This window comes from Chironomus tepperi, unplaced genomic scaffold (genome assembly GCF_022539635.2).
Source record: "Chironomus tepperi strain 1889 unplaced genomic scaffold, CSIRO-AGI_Ctep_v1 contig_34, whole genome shotgun sequence".
In the NCBI taxonomy this organism is placed as follows: Eukaryota; Metazoa; Arthropoda; class Insecta; order Diptera; family Chironomidae; genus Chironomus; species Chironomus tepperi.
This window is the reverse complement of record NW_027226156.1, coordinates 1,514,897-1,535,119: the sequence shown is the minus strand read 5'-3', so window position 1 is coordinate 1,535,119 and position 20,223 is coordinate 1,514,897. Positions and strand designations below refer to the sequence as shown.

The 20,223-nt window shown below is 31.8% G+C and overlaps 1 protein-coding gene across 11 annotated transcripts in view; it reads right to left on the bottom strand.

The window, feature by feature from the left end:
• unc-13 overlaps window positions 1–20,223 on the bottom strand; it is a 115,878-nt gene that overhangs the window by 15,147 nt on the left and 80,508 nt on the right. For 6 of the 11 annotated variants that reach the window (XM_070646719.1, XM_070646753.1, XM_070646783.1 and 3 more), the window contains 5 exons: window positions 18,121–18,195; window positions 17,415–17,532; window positions 16,958–17,059; window positions 13,854–13,986; window positions 13,096–13,202 (listed from right to left, as the gene is read on the bottom strand). In XM_070646719.1, coding sequence (XP_070502820.1) covers window positions 13,096–13,202; window positions 13,854–13,986; window positions 16,958–17,059; window positions 17,415–17,532; window positions 18,121–18,195 — 535 coding nt within the window. Of the gene's footprint in view, window positions 1–10,304; window positions 10,412–13,095; window positions 13,203–13,853; window positions 13,987–16,957; window positions 17,060–17,414; window positions 17,533–18,120; window positions 18,196–20,223 lie in introns of all 11 variants that reach the window. The other 5 variants (XM_070646734.1, XM_070646789.1, XM_070646744.1 and 2 more) reach the window with 3 other exon arrangements.

The following is a 20,223-nucleotide window of genomic DNA, read 5'->3' as shown; positions in this document are numbered from 1 at the left end:
CCATAAAACACACATTTACTTCATTTCAATGAGCATTATTGGCTATACATTATTTAATAGCAATGAATATCGACCAAAAATTGCAATTTTTTTTATCGTATTTTTTGTGTACATTTTACATGTCGATGCATTCTTGCAGGCAACTTTTTTTTATTATTATTATTTTAGTAGTTTTATATTCATTGTTTTGGAATTTATTGCTTAAAAAGTTGGATGAGAGGAATTTTATTGGTCGATTTTAAGTGTAAAATGGAAATTTTTGTGGTTTGGAATTTCATTTCAATTTGTTTTATTACGGAAGTGTAGATAAGATGGGGGTTTATTGGGGGTCAAAAATTCCTTTTAATTTAACGAATTTTTTCAATTTTTTAAGGATGTTTTTTCAAAGAAAATGCTCAAAAAGACCCAAAAAATTGGAGGTAGTTCGCTAATTACGTAACTGGGTGAGGTGAAGCGACACAAGGTTGCTTTTAGACGCCTTTGGCAGGCATCTACAAGGTAATAGGCGTCCTGATGCTTCAAGAGCAACACAATGTCAGTTTGATGTCAAAATTGAGTATTTGCACAAGCTTTGTGATTCAGCCAGCAATACAGTAAGATAGAAGGCCTTTTGTACCAACCTAGGCTCCAAGTCAGGGTCGATTTGAGTCAGGGATGGTCTTAGGAGAGTCAGTCAAGCCAAACTTGAAGCAATAAATGTAAAAAAGTTGAAATTTTGGATTTTTTTACTCCAAAAAGTCTTGAAAATTGAAGAAATCTGTCTAAAATAAGTTGGATAGGAGTTTGTACCAGTACCCTCCCATGAAGGGAGGATTGCTCCCGAGTCCACCCCTGTCTTAAGTTTATTCCTACTTCCACTCTTAATTTGTTCATTTTTTTTCGAACATTTTCATGTCCATATTTTTGTATGTCAACCTACAATTTTCATGCAAATTCTAACTAAATTGTACAAAAAATCCTAAATATCTACAAAAAGCCTAATTAAGCGACAGACGCTGCAAGCCATAAAGTCACACAACAACAAAAAATAACATAAAATTCACTAATTTGTCCACAAAAATCCGTTATTTTTGGTGATTTTTTTTTTTTTTTTCCACTAATTTTTAAAAAGTTTATTAATTTATGTGCGATGAAAATTGAAATCGTAAATAGGTAAGTAGATAGAGAGAGATAGAAAGTCAGAAAAGTAGGCGGAAAAGATTTGATGATATTTTGGTGATGAAGAACAAGAAAATATTTGGCGTGAATCAATTTTAAAAAAATTTAAATAAATAAAAAATAATTAAATAAAATAAAAAATTGAGGTTGATTGTTCATGTTGTTAGCATTAATGTTGTCGTGTGTAAGCATTAATGTATGTATGTATGGGATATGCGTGCTGATGGTAATTAAGTATATTATCTGTGAATTTTCATTAATAAATTTTTCATTTTATGTGTCAATTTATTCATGGACGCTGTTTTGTGTCCTGTTAAAGTTTTACTGTATTTTCTGGTTAATGTTGTTGCTGCTTTAAGTATTATGTGCTGTTGGGTTGAGTGGGGTTTGGATCTTTTGGGTTTGCCGCTCTGGATGAGTTATGGGAACAACCCAAAACTGCAGATCTGCGTATCTAGTATTCAGAAAATTTAGATCTGTGGTTCTTGGCTGAATTGTAAGAATTTTTCAATTTTGGGGTCAGAACATTGACGAATTCCCAAGTCAGGGTCAATAATCAAGCTGTCCTAGGTATTTGTTCAGTTTAGGGATTTTTCTAGCTCTAATCTAGACCCTAACCTAGGGATCTGTCAAGGAAGACACTGGATTCTGGTCAAATCCAAAGAAATTTGACATCAAGTTAAAGTCAAGTAAGCTTAATGCCAGATTTTCGGCAATTTTTTCGTCGGATGCCTTAAGGGAATCCTTCTCAATCTGAACCTGTTCCATGAGTCTTCCAAGGATCCTTCTTGATCTGCTCCAATACCCTGTACCATCGTACAATCACCTACCATCAATATTCATCCAACCTAACCCATTATATACCCCATAATAACCCAATATCCTCTCCATTCCTCATATATATCCACATTAACCACATTTCATAATTCCATAACAACCAAAACCCCCTCAAAAAAATACAGACAGATACCAAAAATGGCAATAAAAAGCGAACTTGATGACGACAAAAAATTCTCATGAGATTCACAACAAACATGAAAATGTTTGGGGATGGAGTTAATTAATGGACATTAATTGACATGGCAGAAAAAGAAGACACACAAAAAAATTATTGTTTCAGTTGCCTAAAATGAGATTAAATTTGTTCATAGCTGAGCTGATTGCAAAAAGTTAATGGAATGAGAACTGAATAAGAAGACAAAACTGACGGACTTGTTTGGGATAATTAACAATATCCGAATGATAGATGAAATTTTTGTTGAAGTAATTGAAAATTTTTAGGAAAAAGGATGAGTTTTGAGTGAAAATTAACGATTTTTTGGATAATTGGAATGGAAAATTAATGAGTTAGTTGATTAACATCGAAAGTTGAAGATAACCTCAAAATTCAGAGACATAACCTCAAAATTCTAAGACAAAACCTCAGAATTGGAGATTATAACCTCAAAATTTAGGATTATAACCTCAAAATTTTAATCCAAAGCATCAAAATTAGCAACATAACCTCAAAATCTAATCTTAAATCCCGACTAATTCACAACAATATCCAATTTACTCAGCACTTCATTCAATAATTTTTCATTCACACTCAAAACTAGTCCAAAATTTTCATTTTATAACCTCAAAATTGTCTCTTCAAACTTGAAACTATTTCCGAAACTGTTTTAACTACAAACACAAACATTCCTGTTTAATTAAAATTCCTTACTAAGTGAGACAATACGAGTTCTGTTGGCAATTGCAACAAGGAATTTGCAATGAAGCTTCCGAGATTTTCATATGCAATGGCAATTTTCGTGATGTTTTAATTGAAAATTGTTAGAATGCGAAGGAAAACTTGAAAGTTTTGATAGTGCTGAGTGATTTGCATTTTAAATTAGGTTGGCAATTACGTAAGTAAATGGATATTTTACATGAAAATTGAGGTTATGTTGCAGAAATTTTGAGGTAATGTCTCTGAATTTCAAGGTTAAAATCTTGAATTTTGAGGTTATGTTTCTGAATTTTGACGTTATATTTTAGAATTTTGAGGTTAGAATCCGGAAAATTTAAGGTTATAATTTTAAAGTTTTAGATTAAATTCACTAATTTTGAGGTTAGAATCTAAATTTCAAGACTCCAGTTCATAAATTTAAGGCTATCCACTCCATTCTCATCCAATTCCCAAACTCTTCATCAAATTCCATCTCCAGAACTCAATTCATTCATCCCTCTCATCTCAATTTCCTCAACATCAATCTATTTCAACACGTAACCCAATTTCACATCTGTTCAATGTGCATCGATGCTCACTGAGATATAAATTTAACTCGACTGTTGAATATATACTTGCATCCTCGATTCACATGATGATGATTTTTTTTGTGTATGAATATTCATGATTATTTTCTTGTTCTTAAATGTGTTATTCAATCTTGTTACTTTGTATTTTGTTATGTGCTGGATTATTTTGGATGGGTGGATGCAGGGGGTGTAGTCAGGGGTGGAGGGTTGGGGGTTTAACTTGGATGACTGGGTTCGAGCTTTTAGGAGCTTTTAGAATGCAAATTAAGACTAAAATGTCGTTAATCGTCTGAATTTCGTTAGGGACCAATTCAAAAAGAGTTGGGTAGTTTGAGGGTCACTCCCACCCCTTCCTAACTACCCCACTGCTCCCCTTATTCACAACACATTCTACAACAGCACAAACTTGTTAAGAATAACAAAATAAAAAGATATTTTTAAGCGCATTAAGGTATAAATATTTCTATTTTTGTCATATGCAATAAAACATTGTGTATTGAAGAGGATTTTGAGAGACATTGTTGGAGGTTATGTATGCAAAAAACAGAAACTTAGAGTCGGAATAAACAGGAATGTGAAAAGATTAGTTTGCTTGCTATGCTGTCTGTTTCTTTTAGTTTTGTTATTTCTGTCATGATTTAAAAGGTTTTGAAGCAGAAAATGAAGTCGTGCGTTGTATTTTTGGGGAGACTTTAGGGTGGGTTCTTGAATATGACGCATGAGGAATTTTAAAAGTCAATTTTGAGTCAATTTAGTGATGCAAATTCTTTGCCAACATCAAATTCTGCTCATTAAGCATTGAATCCACCCTTAAATCTAGTTTATAAGCTCCACAGCCCATCTTAATTCTCAACCCCTCTTAACCCTCATTCTACACCCCCACTCACATCCCACATTCCACAATATACACAATAAACATTCTCAGTCTCATCTAAAGTAGAACAATTCATTGTTTTGAATTGTCATTCTTGTGTCATCGTCAGTTCAGCTTTTTCTTTTCTATTTTTTTTGCTATTTTCATTCATTCTGTCATTATTATAATCTAATGGCTCATGAAGCATTGTCATAATGCAATAATGATTCACTAAGTTCTCTGCACAATTATTTCATTGTCTAAGCTTCTTCTTTTGTTATTATTAAAAGCTCAATGCACTCGTATTTATGATCATGTAATGTCAAAAGATTATATAAGATGGGGTAAAGGATTTGTGGAATGTATGGAAGGGGAGAGGCTGTTGATTGAGGCAGGGTGGGACTTGGGATTGAGTTTCAGGGTACAAATGCCTACAAATCTTTTTTCTATACCCACATTGTCTTCTGACAGTCATTCTGCCTTCTTCTGACTCCCACACAGTCGTAAGCCTCCAACCATGCCTTCCCACACCTACCCTCCCTCCTTCCGACACCCACACTCCCTCCTTCAGAGACCCACAGTGATATAGCAATGTATAGCAGTATTGGGGTGTCATTCAACCGTCCTAATTACCCAAAATACATCAATTTGATTGTGTTTTTAACATGGGGTTGCTATGGACGAAATCCCAACACACCCCATCCTATCCTATCCTGGATCATGTCTACCACCTTGATACAGCAACTTTAAATCCATCAGTTTAAGGCATTACTTCCAATTTCCTACATTTTCCTCTTCAAGCCCCAATTTATTGCCTCCTCAATCCACTTCCTCACTTTAAGCCCCAAAGCAACATTTTATCATTATTTAACCCTCACCCCCTTTAATAATTAACGACACCAAGAACACATTAATATAAAGGCACAAGAAAGAAAAAAAGTTGTTGCATCTGATGCAGACGACAAAGTTTTTTTTATCTCCTCTGCTTTTGTGAGTACATTTCCATTTAAAAAGACATTAAAAGGATGAGGAAAGTTTGAGTAATAATGAGGATAATTGTAGAAAAATTTTCATTTCAATTATTTTGCAATTTAAGCATACATTTGAACATGGATTTATCTTGTTATAAGTGGAGGTGATTATAGACTTGGGAATTGGAATTGTTAGATTGCTGATTGTGAGTTCAGGTGCATTCACATTAATGAGGAAAAGTTTGAGTTCTGGTAGATTCACATTAGAAGTTTTGAAGCTTCAATTCAGGCAGATTCACACTAGAGACTGTTAAACTTCAGTTCAGGCGTCTTCACACTTGAACTGCCAAACTTCAGTTCAGGTGCCTTCACACTAGAAACTGGAAACTCAAGTTCAGGAGCCTTCAGACTGTCGATTGAGAATTCAAGTTCAGGTGCTTTTACATCGAAATTTTGATACTTTAGTTAAGGTGCCTTCACACCAAAATTCTTAAACTTCACTTCAGCCACCTTCACAATCCTCCACAATCCATTAATCATACAAGCATTTCCGATTGATAAATTACACAACTTCGACCCATCTGTTGTATCCCAAATAATCTGTAATGATTAAATTCGGATCTCAATTTATTCCCAACATTGACAAGTTCAAAATTTCAATATGAAAACTCATCAACAATTCCCATTTGTGTCCACATTCAGCCTTATTGTATTGACATGCTTCCGTTCCTTGTTATTTTGCAGTGACAAAAAATGCTTCCTTTTATGATAAATTTTCAAGATAAAGACTCTAATTTGATGAAGCAACAGGTGTTCACTTAGTGATTTTACACAATAAATGGTCAGGCAGGGGTGGATGAAGGGGTATTGGGGGTTGCTCGACTTTTGGGAGAAAATCTTCAATTTTCTGAGATTTTGAAATCAAAATTCCAAAAAAATTCCCGAAATTTTCGGCCAACCCCTTCCTGACTACACCTCAGCCAGTCACTTATTTCCAGTGTAAATCATTGGTCTCTATGCCGTAAGCCAGTACAGGCTTACTTAACATTCACATAAATTTTGTATTTATCTTGTCATACTTTTGTACATAAAATGAGGTTAGGGAATGTGGAGCATGTGTCCATAGACATTGGGAAAATGAGATGGTTAAGAAGATTATCATCATGTTGATTATTTATATTGGAATTGTGGATTATTTACAGCTTTTTGTTGGGAGAGATTTGAATTTATATTTTAAATTGTAAATTAAGAGGCTTAAAAGGATGAATTTGATGCTGGGAATAGGAATTGAGGAGAAAATGTTGGATATACGTGATATGAATTAAGGTTGAAGTTGAATTTTTAATGAATTTTGATGAAGTAGAATGTGAAGACACCTGAACTGAATTTTGAGTATTTTAGTGTGAAGGCACCTGAACTTAACCTTGAAAAGGACCGGAAATTCCTATTTTCGGCCATTTTTTACTCAATTTAGTCCAAACATCCATAAATCTCTCAACCCATACCCCCTTCCACTCCCCCACTCTTATGTCTAATCCCAAACAAAACTAACTTCTCATGTCATCCAACCGATTTCCTTACAAATTTCCATTCTTCTTCATTACATCACAAACCAAAGCTCACGCACAAAACCGATAGATTTACGGTTCACAAAAGGAAATAAAATGTTGGATTAAGGAAAAATCTATTGATTTTCATGAGTCAGCAGATTACACTTTTTTTTTGACATAAAACAAATCGGTCAGTCATGATTTATGCTTTATAAAATTTTGTATCAGATTAAATTTGTGCCCGAACAAAAAAGGGGACTGCATCATGTTGATGCTGTGAATGAGATTTTATTTCGGGAATTAAAGCGCGTGAAATTGTAGATAAAAAAAATTATAGGAGGATTCTGGCTGGATTAGAGACTTTAATGTGCAACGGAAGTAGATTTTATTTGAATTTTTTATGATTATGTCGCTGTAGGAACGGCTGTGGATTATTTTTAATGATGATTGAGGTATTGGGAGGCTCAGGTGTCTTCGACTTGACTATAGCCGACGAGAATTGACTCTACTTGACTTGAATCTACTTAACTTGAATTGACAAAGCTAAGGTTCAAGGGCCTTCACATTAGAGTTTCAATATTACCGGTAATATCCGTATATTCCTACTTAAAAAAATTATGGTAAAAAAATGTTATTTTTGTTCACTTTTTTTGGTCATTTTTGAAAATGGGCATTTTTCAGATCAAAAAATAAGAACTTCTTCATTAAAGTTTTTGACTATTGGAGTTCCTGTAATTTAAAATTTCCAAAAGAAAAAATGACAAAAATTTGGTCTGATTTTTGGTCTTTTTTCAACTGTAAGCATTTAAAAAGCAACATTTTAAACCCATTCATCAAGCCACAAACTTTTAATCTAAACATTTCTCGATCCATAAAATCTCAAGCATTACAGCAAACTGCAAAACTTTGTAAATAAAATTTAATTTTTTCTCCCAACCCAACAAGTTCATCAACAATAAGGTCATCTGACCCTGGATGTAGCAAAAACTTTTATTACTAATTAAGCTCCATTTCCAGTCCCTCTGCATTAATTTACAGCATCCACATAAAAAAAACCAATCAACAATCTTTTTGACCATAATTCATTGTTTAATTGACCTTCATTCCATACACAACTATAGTCATTACAAATACCAGATAACAGTAGTCGTTAGACTAACATTGTAAATTGTGTAAGCTCATCTTGTCTATTTTCAACATCATTTAATGACTCACTGGCATGTGATATAGCATAAAAAAGAAGATGTGGAATGTAGGGCAACAGGATGTAGGATGAGAATGAGAATGAATACAATAGATTTAATATACATAAGGATATAAAAAAAAGTAGCAACACGTAATGATATGGCGGAGACTATGATTGGATGGAGAAGAAACAGACGGAAGATTTAAAGAAATTTATGCAGTTTAAAGTCTTGTTGGCTTTAGTGTGAAGGCACCTGAATTTTAGTCTTGTCAAGTATATTTCAGTCAAGTAGAGTCAATTCAAGTAGATGTAAGTCAAGTCGACTGTAGTTAGGTCATAGACACCTGAACCATAGAATTCGAGTGTGAAGGCGTCTGATTCTCAGAATCTGCAATGTGAAGGCACCTGAATCTCAATAATTCACTCTAAAGTATCACCCAAAAATTCAAAATTTTCAAGCTGCATTTGTAGAAATAACAAGAAACTAGCAACAAAAACCAACAAGTCAGCACAGCAAAGAATGACAAAAGAGCAAGCAAAAAGAAAATCTCATTTTGAGATGAAGCAAGCAAGGAAGAATACAAAAAAAAAATAAGTTTCTCATCATAAACGATGTTATTTTCATTGTTGACTCTGTTTTTGCTCTTGACACAGCTTCAGCTCATGCTTTCTTATGATTTTTCTCCCCATACAAAAACTCTTACATAACTAACGACATTGTGTGATGTGAAAAGTGTGCTAATGTCAGCAAATGCAAGTGCGGTAATGGATATGGATATTATGTAACAAGCTCACACACGTGTATTGATTATTGTTGTGAGGGAAGAGATGAATAAGAGAGACTGGGTGGAACCCGGAAGCAACTTTTTCCGTTTATAGTCATGATTGTAATAATTGCTTGTACTTGCTGTGTGTAAATTGAGCATTGAGAGAATGTTTGGAGGTTCAGGTGCCTTCACACTTGAGTTTTGAGGTTCAGGTGTCAACTTGAATTGACTCAAATCGACTCTACTTGACTCAAGTCTACTTGACTTGGCTCTGCTTGAGTCGAGTAGACAATACTAAGGTTCAGGAGCCTTTACAATGAAATTTTTGATGTCCAGGTGCCTACACACTGAAATTTCAATCTCAAATCCTTCCAAATTTCCCCACAAGGACACAGCCAATCTTCAATTTTCCTTTTAATATTTGCAAAACATTTTCCCTTAACTTCTTTTTTCTTCCTTTTCCATTTTTCCCCATCAAGTGCTACAATGAGCTAATTTTTCTATTCCTCTCGTGGCACTTCCAATGTGTGCTTTTGATGCTTTTTCCTTTCTTATTTTCTTATTTTTTTCTTATTTTCTCAGTAGTTGGATTTGCTATTTAGGTCATAAAAAAAGTATTTGAGTAGAGTAAATGTTAAAACTGCATGTGGTATTGAAATGAGAATTGTTTTGCTTTTGATGTTTAAGTTGAAGTTTATCAAATATGTGCTGGATGGTTGGTTGGGGAGAAGTTAAAGCTGAAGGAATTTGATGTAAATTTAATGAATTTTTGAAAGTGATTTTGAAGAAAAGAATGCAAAATTGATGTAAAATTTAGACTTATCAAGTTGACTTGACTTTAAGTGACTCAAGTTGACTTGAATTTAACTAACTCAAGTTGACTTGATAGTGATTGAGTTAATGTTACCAAAATTGAATTGTTTTTATATTTATTGAATCAAGTTGACTCTAAATTGAATGATTCAAGTTGACTTGACAAAAATAGGGTCAAGTTGACTTGACAAAGGTTGAGTTAAGGTAAGTGGACAAAGATTAAATCAAATTGACTTAATAAAGGTTGCAACAAGTTGATTTTTCAATGATTGAGTCAAGTTGACTTGACAATGATTGAGTCAAGTCGACTTGATGATGATTGAGTCAAGTTGGCTTGATTGCGATTGAGTTCCAAGTTGACTTAAAATTGAATGACTTGAATCAACTTGACTTGATTATTCGACATAAATTGTAAATATTCATAAAATTACTACCCAGATCCAGATTTCTTTGTAGGTTAAGGATATGTTTATAAGAGTATATCTTTAAATTGTGTATTCATTGTTATTGTGTAAGTATAATAAAATAATTGTAAAGATAAATATTCATAAATCAACTAAAAAAAAAAAAAGTTTTTTTTGTACAAGAGAGAAAAGAAAAGTTTTTCATGAATTTTCATGAAAAACAAAAGGAATTTTCTTCATTTTTCCTCTTCAGCATCAAGAAGAGTTCCAACAAAAAAGAAAATCATAAAGAAAATAATGAAAAGTAAATAAAATCTACCTGTTATGGAAAGTTTGCAGGACCACTTTGATGTTCCTTCAATTGTCGACGCCTTCGCTTGTTCAACGGTATCGATATGTGTATCTGGATCCACGCCAAATGTCATCCTTTATTTTTTATTTTTTTATTTTTTTTTTTTTTCGGTATTTTTGTTTCATTTTTATAGGTTTTTTTTCGAATACAACAAAAGAAAATACAAACAAACATTTAAAAAAATGAAAAAAATACACACAAAAAGCGACAAAATTTCAATTTTTTGGAGAATTTTTTGAGAGATTTTTGAAGATTTTTTGGGGTTATGTTTGGAATTTTGAGGTTGGAATCCTAAATTTTGAGGTTATGTTTCTGAATTTTGAGGTTAACTCCGTGAATTTTGAGGTTACATTCCTTAATTTTGAGGTTAAAATTCTGAGTTTTGAGGTTAGAATTCTGAACTTTGAGGTTAAACTTCTAAAATTTTGAGGTTAAGCTTCTGAACTTTAAGGTTATGTTCCTGAATTTTGAGGTTAAGTTCCTGAGTTTTAAGGTTTTTTCATGAATTTTGAGGTTAAGCTCCTAAACTTTGAGTCACCAAAATCACCAAAATCTTCAAAAATTCCCATTAAATCCTCCGATAATCTTCAAATTTTCAATAATTTTTTTTGTCAAGTTCAAAAAGCTCATCAAAATTGACAATAATTCGCAGTAAAAGTTGACCCGCTTGAAGATTGCATTTAAAATAAAGAAACTTCCACGCAGCAAGCATGGATTAACTATTTTATCATTTTGTTATTACTGTTTAATTAACATACATTTACATAATTATTACATCTTACTGCAAAAGTAACACAGCAACAAAGCGCCATCAGCCATTCACTTTACAACATTTGAATAATTTTTTATTGTTATTTTTACGACCAAAATTAAAAAAAATGCGAGAAAATCATAAAAAAAATGACAAATTTCATTTCCGTCTTAATTAATAAATTCAAAATGAGAACTAAAAATAAACTTCAAAGGAAATTAAAGTCATAAAAAATTCAGCAGAGATGCAGACTCTCAATTTCAGACTATTTGATCAAAGGAAGTGATGTTCTTGTGCAGTTTTAAATGCTTTTTGTGCTAAGACATGGGATAAGAGTCAGGAATGAGGGAGAACATTGAAGAATTTTGAGGTTATGTCACCTTTTTTGAGGTTACATTCCTGAATTTTGAGGTTAAATTTCCTAAATTTTGAGGATTGAATACTGAATTATGAGGTTAGATTCTTAATTTTGAGGTTAAATTTCTAGAATTTTGAGGTTAGATTTCCAGACTTTGAGGTTAAAATCCTGAATTTTAAGGTTATGTTCCTCAGTTTTAAGGTTAGAATCCTGAATTTTGAAGTTAAAATCCTGAATTTTGAAGTTAAGCTCCTGAATTATGAGGTTATGTTCCGGAACTTTGAGGTTATGTTCCTCAATTTTGAGGTTAAATTTCCAAACTTTGAGGTTAGATTCTAAAATTTTGAGGTTAAATTGCTCATCTTAAACCCTTTTCAAGCCCACAATCCTCTCTCTAGCTTCATCCTATCCAATTATCCTCAAAACTGCATTTCCATAATTTCAAAACAATCTCAATTTCCCCATCTTTATCCCCAACACATAAAAGAAAAAGGCTTTCTCATCCTAATTCAACATTTTCAATGCAAATCACGTACATTTATGCGGCACACAAAAAAAAATTCCGGAATATTCTTCAACAATGCAGCAGCAACAGCAAATTCATGCCTGTATCGGCTCAATAAATAACGCAGAGCGGTAAAAAGGAAGAAAAAAAGGTAAAAGGAACAAAAAAAAATTTTATTGCTCCGCGATAGCGATTATCATCATCAGACCGCATTATTTCATTGTTAGACTTAAACTGTTGGGATTATGAAGACATAAACACTTTAATGGTAATATTTAAATGTCAATTTGCTGATGGAGGATTTATTTTGAAGGTTATGGGGATGATGTGAGAGTGGAGATGCGCCTGGGGTAGCCAGCTTAGTAGGTTTGACTTATGTCTTGACTTTGCGGCTAGAATTTCAAATTTTTAGGTTAGAATCTTAACTTTTTAGATTAGAAGCTGGACTTTAAGGTTAGAATCTGGACTTTGAGGTTAGAATCTCAATTTTTGAGGTTAGAATTTGGACTTTTAGGTTAGAATTTTGACTTTTGAGGTTAGAATCTTGACTTTGAGGTTAGAATCTGGATTTTGAGGTTAAAGTCTAAATTTTTGAGGTTAGAACATTAATTTTTGAGGTTAGAATCTTAATATTTGAGGTTAGGTTTCGACTATGAGGTTAGAATCTGGACTTTGAGGTTAGAATCTTAACTTTTGAGGTTAGACTCTCAATTTTTGACGTTAGAATTCTAAATTTTTGAGGTTATAAGTCTTAGCACAAGATAATCAACATCTAGTATTGAAATTGAGTATTGCAGCCCTATTTTGCAGCCTAAATCATATTTTATAACCAAAAAATTGAATGAAAAAAGCCAAAAAATAAAATTTAATAAAATAAAAGATAAAAATGAATGAAAAATGCGTTAAAAATTTTAATTTTGATTCATAACTTCAAACTAAGGAAATGATTCAAACAGAAACAGAATTACGACATCGAATTATCAAATGACACGAATTAGGAAAAAATATTTAAAATTTGTTCAAAAAAAAAAAAAAAATTAAACATTGAGGAACACAAAAAAGATGATCAAAAACGACATCAAATACAAGAAAAATAATGAGTAAAAAAAATGATGAATTTTTTTAGGTTAAAAATGGTGCAAACCTGTAATGGCAATTTTCGCAGACCATTTGCTGGTACCGTCGAGTACACTTTGCGTGACGGCCTTCATGTGACCAGCGTGACTTTTCTCATCACAGCAAAATATCGCTCTAAAATGTTATTTTTTTTTACAGTAAATTCAATTATTTAATATAAAAATTATGCACGATGCACGTTGCACCCGCCCCCTATGGGTGAGGGTGGGGTGTGTGGGGTCGAAACACAGTGAATGGTCATGAACAGGTCAACATTTGAATAATTTTTGTTTGTGGCATTTATGAGTTGAATTTATGCAAACCAGCTCGTAAATGCCACAAATTTGCCGTCGTTCGGGGAATTAAGTTCATTTTATATGAACAGGAATTGTTATTGTTATGCAGTGGGAAAGTTATTTGCGGGAAAATGTGTTCTGGTTGGATTTTAATTGAGTTAATTTTTAACTTTTTTGCAATTTTTTGAGGTTAAATTGACAAATTTTTGAGATTAGAATGGAAATTTTTGAGGTTAAATTGACAATTTTTGAGGTTAGAATGGAAATTTTTGAGGTTAAATTGACAATTTTTGAGGTTAAGTTGCAAATTTTTGAGGTTATGATGCAAAAATTTGAGGTTATGTTCAAAATTTTTGAGGTTAAGTCAAAAAAAGTCAAAAATTGACTCAAAATTCATCTTAAAATCCAATCCAGAACTCCCAATGACGTCACTTTCCCATTTCACATAATTTAGAAATTTCAATATCAATTATTATGATGAAATATCTACCTAAGCAATTCAAATATTTCCGGTTTGTCACATACACGTTGTTTCATTCGCTCCTGCATAGCTGTCATAACAGATTGCGCCTTGTCCTCGGCGCCATGTTTGGAACTCTTTTCGGCGGCCCCTGCAAAACACACTAAAAATTAACACGGTAACATCCAGTAGTTCTTAAGATTAACAGACTCAGACAAACTACGACTAAGGACACCGGACCTAATTTCCTTCAAATATTAATCTAACTATCGACTTTCTAAGAAAAGTTAAAATATGTATATAGAAATATATATTTATATTTATATGTAAAATATATGATTAATGTTTAAATAAATTTTTAAAATTTAAATGCTTAACTGACATGAAAAAAGATTTTTGAAATATGTGAAAAAAGATTTAAATTATTTTAAATTATTTTTAAATAAATCTGAAGTGAAAATTGAAAGCTTTTTGACATTTTTGAAATTTAAAATTCAACTTTTTAAAAAATTCAAATTTTAAAAAATTTCAAATTTCAAATTTTAAAAATTCAATTTTCAAATTTTAAAAAAATTCAATTTTCAAAATTTAAAAAAATTCAAATTTTAAAAAATTCAAATATCAAATTTTAAATTTTAAAAAATTCAATTTTTAAATTTCCAAAAATTGAATTTATATTTTTAAAATTTGAAATTTAATATTTCAGAAATTTTAAAAAATTTAAATTTTTAAAAATTGAAAAAAGTTCAAAAATTAACAAAAAGTCAATTTCCAAATAATTTTAAAATGTTGAATTTAGTTAAATTAATTTGTATTTTTTTAAATGAAAGAAATTTTTAGATCCGAATTGGTAAATTAATTAATTTAATTTTTTGTATCTTTTTGGAATTTTAAATTCTAAACAGAAGGAAAAAAATAAAAAAAAAAGTTTTGCCAAATTTGTGGATTTTGAAAACTGAACGAGATATTTACAAATAAAAAAGTTAAAAAAAGTTTAAATTTGTATTCAAAAAAATGTTAAAAAAAACCCAAGGGATGGTAACTAAATGTCATTAGAAAATTCAAAAACTTTTACCATGTTCATTGTGAAATTGATCTACTTAAATGCTGTATAAATACAGAATAAATGTGATATTTGCACTACTTTTAATTACTTTTGTGTATTTATACTTTATACTGCATTCCATTGCTAATATTAAGGACATTATTTAAGTTTTGTATTTAAAAATTAAGTTAAATTGTCAAAAATTAAGAAATTCAAGCTTAAAAGCTTCTAGAAAATTTACATTAGCAAGAACCAAGGGTTGGGCACTTATGGAGCAATTTTGAAAAATTCAAAAAAATATTGAAAAAATCTTAAAAATTTAAATTTGAAAAATTTAGAATTTTTGAGATTTTTCAATAATTGTCTTAGAATATTTAAAAATTAATCCCAAGTTTCCACCCATTGGCGAGAACATAATGGAAAATTATACTTTTTTACAGACATTTATTAACTTAATGGAATGGTAAAATAAATCAATTTTTAAAAATTGGCACAGCACTAGGGGTCCGAATGACGGATATCCGTACCGTCCGTTACCGGTAATTACCGGTAATATCCATTACCGTTACCGTTCATTTATATGGATTATCCATCGGTAACAGATTTTTAACGAATTTTTCAAAAATTCAAATATTAAGACCGCAGTTTATTTTTTTGTTTAGGGTAAAAACTTTATTTTTAGACATTTTTCATTTTTGAAAACTATTAATGTGGATATTTCCAAAAGAATTTTTAGACTTGTCAATTCCAAGATATATATCAAAGTTAAATGTAATTTTTGGTCAAAAAAATGTTAATTTTGGTCACATCTAAAAATCAGTCATTTTTTATGATGAATCCTGAAAAAGTGCTTTATTTATTTGAAAACGTAATATCAGGAATGATAGAGGGATGAGAAAGGTAACTTTTCAGGTACTTATTGGGTCATGAAAAACTAGTTATTTAGCGCAAACGGCAGAATCGAAAACTGAACAAATTTGGGTCATTTTTAAACGCTTTTTTTTCAAATTTTAATTTGCACGAAGTCCAATAGTCAAAGTTTTTAATGCAAAAAATTTTGCTTATGGATGTTTTAAAACTCTTCTATACAAGCCATTCTTTAAAAACGATTATATATGATTTTTTTTAAAAATGACCAAAAACAAAGTGTCAAAAAAAAAATTTTTTTACCCTAAATATTCGGATATATATAGTCGGAATATACGGATATTACCGGTAACACCGGTAATTACCGGTAAATATCCGTTACCGTCAAATCTCGATTACCGGTAATTTTCGGACCCCTACACAGCACGGCATAAATAAATTAAATTTGAATTAAAATGGAGAAGTTATTCAATTTTTTAAAATCAAAGGGATGGACAATTTTGGAATTATTTTGAATTTTTATAAATTTATTAAAATTGAAAATTTTGAAAAATTGATTTTTAAAAATTTCAAAATTAAAAAATTTAAAATTTGGAAATTAAAAAAAAATCAAATATTGAAAATTTTAGAAATCCAAAATTTAAAATTTTAAAAATATTCAAAAATTGAAAATTTTGAAAAATTCAAAAATTAAAAATTTTGAAAAATTCAAAAATTAAAAATTTTGAAAAATTTAATAATTAAAAATATTAAAATTGAAATTAATTAAAAAAAATTATTTTCTAAAATTTTCAATTTCAAAAATACATAAAAAATTCAAATTTTATCAAAATTCATCCAACTTTTTGAATTATAACCAAAAATCAGAATTTTTCAAAAAATGCGTGTTATTTAAAATTACTTTTTGTGCTCTTTAACTTTCTACCGAATTTTTACAAATTTAAGAAAACTCAAAAAAATCATAAAAGTAAAAATTATTCACATCAAGATTTTTTCAGTTCAATCTTCAATTCAACGACATCAAAAAACTAAAAAAGTTTTAAAATTTTAATAAAAAGATGCGATTTTAAATATTTTTTTTTTTGACCCCACTAAAAATAAGGCAGATTTGCTAAAGTTCAGGACATACACTTAAGAATGACAAGATTCATCATCACAGGGGTCAAAAGACTACAATGTAGTTTAGGAAAATAATTGACAATTGGACAAACGAGTCTCTTACTTTGTAAACAGTCAGCATTAAGGAGGTCCTTGCACTTTTCGTGACATTTGACGCCACATTCGGTACATCGTACACCTTGACGGGCGATACCCCAAAGGAGACCTGGTGGAATGAGATGAAAATTTGAGGTTAGATAGTCAATATTGAGTATTGTTGTGGTTTGGTGAATGATTTGATGGATCTTGGGGATATCTGAGTGATACTCCTGCATGTACCCAAAGGTATACATCTGCACGTGGTCGAAGGGTATGCATTATGTATGGGTGCATACCTAATACATACCCAATGCACCTACACTATATGAATCTACACTTGATCCATACCCTTAAGTGCAGCCCAGTTGTACCAAGTGTAGTTGTATACCCTTGAGCAACCACAAGCATCGTACCCCCACCAAACCCATTTTACTACTCAAAACAATCAATCCCACATCCCCATTTGTTCCCCAAAAACTTACCTTCACATTCATAACAATATGTTGGCGATGTTGCATTGTAAGGCGTAAAATTGTGCGGTGTTGTGGATGAAATCGGATAAATGAGCGCTTGAAGTGATTTTTTGTACACATGGGTTTTCTATAAATGCGAAAAGAATGGACGGGGAAATAAAATGGTAAAATATTTTAATTTTAAATTCAATTTTTGCAGTCAAAAAGTTGGTTCCAGAGTTGGTTTGGAAGTGCTTGTTTTTGGGGTTCTAGATGTTCTGGTATCGATGTAGTTTAGAAACTAATGCCAGAGTTGACTGGATTCTGATGAAACAAGGCTCAACTGGAGGCCAGACTCTAAAATGTTGAGTTAACTCAGATTGAGATAATCCTAGGATACGTCAATCTCAAGAACCAATCCTGAAGGTCCTTCTAGAGCAGTGTTGGCCAACCTATGTGTCGCGATGCACAAAAATGCCAAGAACCGTATACCGTGTATGGTTTTGGTCGAATCTTACCACCAAGGTGTGTCATATTGCATATAAAGTTGGAATAAACCTGTCCTAGAGGCAATAATTGAAGATATTCTTGAAATCGGAGTACACCTAGGTCAGGTCAATCCCCATCCTTCTACCAGACTCCATCCTGTTGCTAAGCCTCATCCTGAAGCTGCCCATACTCCTCCCAACTCTGTAACAATCACATCACAATTTGTGTAAAAAACAATAAAACTCACCAAATCCTCATCGTTGAGCATTGGTCGTGGAATTGCCGACGTTAGTCCAGCATTTCTCTTTGTTGCTGCCATTGTCTGATGGTCATCCGTGGAACGAGAGAGATTTTTTTGGCATAAATTAATGAATATTTTTGTTATTTTATTATTAAAAAAAACGAAAGCAAAAAAATTCAACAAGCGGAAAAAAGTTTGTAAAAAATTTATATTTTGGCTATAAGAAAGATATAAAATAGAACTGAGAACAGGCAGGCAAGGCAAAAAAAGAGGCAAGCAAATAAGACTAGAAAATTCAATTAACAAATTTTTTTTGGTTCTAATTTTTATTAAGAATATAAAAATGCAGAGCTTGAAGTAGACTGGAATTTTGGGGGATATTTGAAGGGTTTTTGGCGGAGTCGTTCACTTATATTGGGGAATATCTTGAGACCTTACTTACTTACATCGTTGACCGTACATATCAATTTTGATACAAATTAATCCATGACCTGCCTGGAGCATTGTCAGTAATTTTTTTAAGGGTGTTTGGGTCGATTTTGGGTTTTTTTTCATGAAAAACCTTTGAAAATTGAAGATTTTCTCAAAAAACAGAGGGTTGATCCCCAAACCCTCCTTCCCCCGAATAGGCTCCTGCACCCTCCTTTCCTTAAAAACGTTACGTAACATGTGAACGACTCCATAATCGAATTGTATTTAGTCGACTGTTAAAAATTATAGATTAAATCGACTTCAAGCTCTATAAGCTGATTAATCTGGTACTTGTTTAGCTTTTAGCATACCCGAGTGGAACAGTCTGATGGGGTAGGTCCATCGAATGTCTAGTTGACTTGCATAAATTGCCAATAGACCAATTGATGCTTGTTTCACTCAAGAATGACTAATTTCAATACTGGTATAGCAGTTGTAGCACTAGAGTTTGCAACAAACTAGCTTTGAACTGATCCGAAGAGCACAAATTGATTAATCGATCATGGTTTGGGATTTTCGATGTCTAGAGCTGACAGGACTGTGGGAATCAAACTCTACTAGACTCCAATCGTTCTCCAATGTCCAATTATAGTGGATTCCAAACTTCTAATGAGTCCTACTAGCTCTGCAGACGAGATTCTGACATTTTATCAGTTTTTGGATTAATTTACCGACTTGTGCTTTTCGGGGTTATATGCATGCATGCCATACTAGTACCAGATAATCAACAATTGATTTATTTCACTAATTTCGATAAGAAAAAAGAGAGAAAATTTAAAAAAAACAACAAAATTTGTGCAGGAAAATTAAGAACAGAATTAAGAGTTAATAGCTAGATTTGTTATAATTTGTAAGTTTAAGTTTATGTTGAGTAAAATTCAAAAAAGAAAATTGAAATTTTAGTCCACAAATTCAAAACCTTTTTTCATACCAAAACTATCTGTTCAGCATGAATCCTTTGAGATTATCACTAAAATCACCACAAACAGCTTCAAATCCCCAAAACAGAACCCAAATTTACCTTTAATAATCTCCACAAAATTACTATTATTTATTGACATGTTCAATAAAGGAATTTAAATCAATTTTAAATTGCTTACAAATCCGACACGATAATATGAAATAATTACAGTTAATTTTATGACAAATTGCATAGAATTAATTCACAAAATTGTTCAATTTTCCACAATTATTAATACTTTTGTGGTGTAATTTATTGTGAATTTAATGAGCAGTTTCACATGGAGGTGAAAATTGATAAGTTATGCAAAAGCTATTAAGCTGATTAAAGTGAACTGATTGTGTAGAGTCCGGACTGTACAGCTATAGTATGCTTAAATAAGGCATGGTGCTGAATTTTAACTATAGGAACAGCCTTGGACTTGATGTCGATTTGTATGAACCCCGAACCAGAGCTTGGAGTCTGTCCGAACAGGCTATGGGGCGTTGGGGGCATGTGCTTCCACTGGATACTCCCTAAGGAGCCAAGACATGAAGGTTACCTTAACGGCACTGTGATGGCTAATTTTGATCCATTTTTATGGTTCAAAATACTAATCACTGCATTGTGCCGCTTGGGAACAAACTTAGGGGGGTAGGGTTGGGTGACCTCCTAAACATGATGTACAACAACTGTAC